This window comes from Seriola lalandi, unplaced genomic scaffold (genome assembly GCF_002814215.2).
Source record: "Seriola lalandi dorsalis isolate HSWRI2012SDOR001 ecotype SW California unplaced genomic scaffold, Sedor1 jcf7180002053522, whole genome shotgun sequence".
NCBI lineage: Eukaryota > Metazoa > Chordata > Actinopteri > Carangiformes > Carangidae > Seriola > Seriola lalandi.
Genome location: NW_019524075.1, coordinates 18,093 through 22,689, shown reverse-complemented (window position 1 = coordinate 22,689; position 4,597 = coordinate 18,093). Strand labels below are relative to the sequence as shown.

The 4,597-nt window shown below is 42.0% G+C and overlaps 1 protein-coding gene across 1 annotated transcript in view; it reads left to right on the top strand.

The window, feature by feature from the left end:
• The first annotated feature begins 1,331 nt into the window (after positions 1–1,331).
• Positions 1,332–4,597, top strand: part of LOC111651195 (PEX5-related protein-like) — a 15,752-nt gene continuing 12,486 nt past the window's right edge. The window contains exon 1 of the mRNA XM_023401151.2: positions 1,332–1,445. Coding sequence (XP_023256919.1) covers positions 1,374–1,445 — 72 coding nt within the window. The 5' untranslated portion in view covers positions 1,332–1,373. The remainder of the gene's footprint in view (positions 1,446–4,597) is intronic.

Genomic DNA, 4,597 nt, shown 5'->3' with positions numbered 1-4,597 from the left:
AATGTGTGTGCTGAAGGACAGTCTGCAGTGGTTCACCTGCTCTCCAGGTGTGTGTCCACATGATTACACTCACACCTGATTTTACACCTGAGTATTACAGTCGTATCGTACTATATTCAAACTGAACGTCTGAGTCCAGCTCACATCTTGTTTTAGAGACAAACTCATCAGGATGTTTCTGGAGAGATGAAGAACCATCATTATTATCTGTGTCATGGTTTGGAGCAAAGACTCTGTATAAGATGGACGACAGCCAAAACATCTCAGGTCATAAACCCCGCCCCCTCCAGATGGGAGGGGCCAAACTTCATTTGTCTGATAACTGGTTTTCTGACAGCTGTGATTGATTCGTGAGCGGGTGTATGGGCGGGACCTCGATACTGTGGCTCCACCCGCTGACACTACTGCGCAGACTCTGGCTCCAAATGACATCACCAGTGTAAGATGGCGGCGCCTGTATGGAGGAGATGTCGTCCATCTATATTTACAGTCTCACAGTTCACATCTCTGGATTTATTTGATTTTCTGTCTGTGTTTTATTGTTCACTTTTCATTCATGACTCTAGTTGTTATTATCTGGCTGAATATTCTGAGGTCAGGCTTTAGAGATCTGATGTAAACTGTCTGCTGCAGCTTCCTGGTCGGTCCGTGTACTTGGTGGCCAACGAATTTTCGTTTTGAAATGAGAAAACCAAAATGGGGAAACAGCTCGTTTCCCAATTAACGTTTAGAAATCAGGAAACAAAAAAGATAAATCATAAAACAAACCGTTATCTGTTTTCTCTTGATCTGATTATAAATGTAAATTGGGAATTAAAATACCTGTGTGGAAGGTCCAGGGATCATCGGATAATCTGTAATTCATCGGTAATTTAAAAACAAAAAAACCTAAATCTGTTATTTGATTCAAAACCAAAACAGAAAAACATTTTTGGTGTCATAATCAAAAAACGAAAAACCATTTTTTTTTGTTTCTAAATGACCAATGAATTACAGATTATCCGATGATCCCTGGACCTTCCACACAGTTATTTCACTTCCTGGTTTCCATTTATTATCACATCTAGAAAAAACAGGTACTGGTTTTGTCATTTGTTTTTTGTTATCAAACCAAAAACGATGGTTTGGTTTTCTCATTTCAAAAGGAACATTTATTGGCCGCCAAGTACATGGCCCCTCCCCTCCCTTGTGTTTCTGCAGTGGAGGACCAGCTGTAGGTGTTTATCATTATTATCTACCAGTGGACTCCACAGTCAGAGTCGAGTGTAAAGAGGAAGAATCACAGTCAGGTTTGTTGTTTGTTGCTGCGTCTGAATGAATGAATGAACCTGTCGATCTGCCTGTTGTAGGGCAAAGGGGAAAGGGTCGTTGCCATGGTGCTGAAGGAGCTTCCTGGTAAAAAGGCATCCTCTGAAGGAAACCCCCTCCTCACCGTGACAACCAAGGTTGGCATGACGACCACGCTTGTTTGTTATATGGCACTGCTCAGAGATTAAGTTTTCTTTTTCTTCAGTTTTTAATTTTTGTTTTGTGGAGCTTCAAACCTGTTTCTGTCTCATCATCCACCTGCAGAGTTCATGTCTTCATCATGTTTTAATAACCAGCTGTTTTATTCAAAACAACATTTTGTCCAATTAACAGTATTGAATTTACTTTGATATGAGACAAAGAAAATCACATTTGTCCTTTTTATTAAAATGATTTTTTGATCAAAATAGCTGCTGATTAATTTTCCTTTGATCAACTGATCATTGAATGAACCAATTGCAGCAGCTCTAGAGTGATGTGAAGCAGGTGAATTAGAGTGTAGCTAGTGTTGAACGGATTTGAACCGTCTCTGACCTCTGACCTCTGACCTCTGACCCAGAGCGCTTGTTCTCGATTGATCAGGTTTCAGCTGCTGTTGTTGTTTAATTATTCTGGAATTATTATTATCTTCTCGGTTGTTGTGCTGTGGTCCGGTCTCCCGGTCCGGTCTCCCGGTCCGGTCTCCCGGTCCGCTCTCTTCATGTCTCTGGGGGTGGACAGTGGTGTCTGTGCTCAGTGAGACGGTGGGGGGGTCGACAGACTGATGCACTGTTACTGGACGGAGCTGCTGTTTGACAGGATTAAATACCAGCGTGTTCCAGTCGACATGTGGACGTACATGGCTGTGTGGATTAGGATTAGGAGGGCAGACACACACATACACACACACACACACACACACACACACACACACACACACACACACACACACTGCTGTGTGATCAGGTTAATCAGGCCTCAGACTGAACAAGTGAGTTAAAGGTTGTACTTTGTCCTACGTTTCCCAGAATTCCTTTCAGTAACATCAGGAGAGCTGGAAGCAATTTGTTGTTGGGGAATAAACAATGGAATAAACTAAAGACTTCAGGCGGCCTCAGATGAACCAGAATGTAGCACATGTGGTCTGGACTCTGTTGGTCAGGTCCCAGCTGCGAGTCCAGAAGGAGGCGGTGAAACACCTGAAGCTGCTTGTACCTGAGAAAAGCAGCAGAAGAAGAAGAACTTCTGACCTGTAGGAGTAACAACAATAACAGTCCATGAACTCAGATGACATATTTGTCTAATCTCTAATGTCCGAGGAGCAGCTGATTTATTCTCATACTCAAAGGTCAAAGGTCACAGTGACATCACAAAACAGTTTGGCCATGACTCATAAATTCATCGACTAATTATGACACAAATTAACTCAAAAGTTTATGAGGATAAAATTAAGTGATGACATTTTATATCCATAAGGTCAAAGGTCAATTCGCTGTGACATCATAATGTTCTGCAGAAACACTTTTGGTCTTTATCAATGCTGTAACTCAGGAAGGAGAGACTGTAACCATATTTGGTCGACACTATAGACTGTAAATAAAGATGGACGTTGCCTCTGTGACGTCACCCACAGGTTTCTGAAGCTCAGAGTGAGCTGCTTCATTGTCGCCATCTTGGTAGTGCCTGACTCCGCCCCTAACTCCCAGCTAATCCAAATAAGGTCAAAGAGGAGGGGCGTGTGTGGAGCTGAGACTTAGGTGTCAAACATATGCTCACCCACCTGTCACTCACAGAGGCCACGCCCATTTTCCTCCATAACTGTTGTCCTTAATAAAATGTAAACAGGTGAGATATATAAACAGGTGAGATATATAAACAGGTGAGTTATATAAACAGGTGAGTTATATAAACAGGTGAGATATATAAACAGGTGAGATATATAAACAGGTGAGTTATATAAACAGGTGAGTTATATAAACAGGTGAGATATATAAACAGGTGAGTTATATAAACAGGTGAGTTATATAAACAGGTGAGTTATATAAACAGGTGTCATGAAGGAGGAAATCAGCTCTAGAGACCAGAACAGTTTTTGTACCAGGCTGTAAACATGTTTATTTCTGCTGTAAAGTTGGACATTTTAACATGGGAGTCTATGGGGACTGACTCACTGTTGGAGCCAGACTCTAGTGGTCGTTAGAGGAACTGCAGCTGCTCTCAGGAGTTAAACATTAGAGAGGTGGTGATGGTGAAATCATGATTGTTTCACTCACTCGTCTGCTGCTGTTTTTTAAAAACATGAAGCTCCAGACCTGTAGAAGCTTTTCTTCTGTTTGTGACTCATTTGGAAACATTTCATTATATTTGGAGCAGTTATCACATTATTATTTTATAATGTGACGTATGCTCGTTCCACTCTCTCTGCACTTCTTTACTTTGTCAGCACTTTGCTCTTTAAGCAGCAGAGAGGGACGACATGTTCTCATGTTTTATTTTTTGCAGGGGGGGGGGGCAGTAATGAAGTACATTTATTTGAGGACTGTACTTAAGTATATTTTTCAGTATATGTACTTTACTTACGACTTTATATATTATTAATTTAGTAAAGTTGTGACTTTTCCTCCTCTGCACTTACTACAATATGAACAACTCTTACTTTGCAGCGGAACCTTTAGTCAGAGGAAAGAATTTTATTTATTTTGAAAATCTAATAGACGGTACACTGTGGTAATGACAGGAGAAGAACCAATCACAGCCAACTCCTCCACTGTCATGATGTTGATGTTAGATAAAGATGAGGCTGAAGATTCCTCACAGACCTGGTCTGATCTGAAGTCTGTGTTTGAAGGTTTAGAAATAAAGAAAGGTGCATTTAGTTTGAATGTTTGATGAATTTAACACGACCAGACTAAAAAGACAAGAAAAAGGAAACATCAGTCAGTGAGCGGCTTGTTTCAGAATCATCAGGTTCTGTAAACGTGGAACAAAACAACAATGTGGTGACATGAAAAAACATACTTTTAAATACTGCAGTATTTTTAAAACCAAGTACAAATCTGACTGAACAGCTGTGACCCGGGTGACGGAGTCACACCTGACCAGAGCACCTGTGCTGTGACCCGGGTGACGGAGTCACACCTGACCAGAGCACCTGTGCTGTGACCCGGGTGACGGAGTCACACCTGACCAGAGCACCTGTGCTGTGACCCGGGTGACGGAGTCACACCTGACCAGAGCACCTGTGCTGTGACCCGGGTGACGGAGTCACACCTGACCAGAGCACCTGTGCTGTGACCCGGGTGACGGAGTC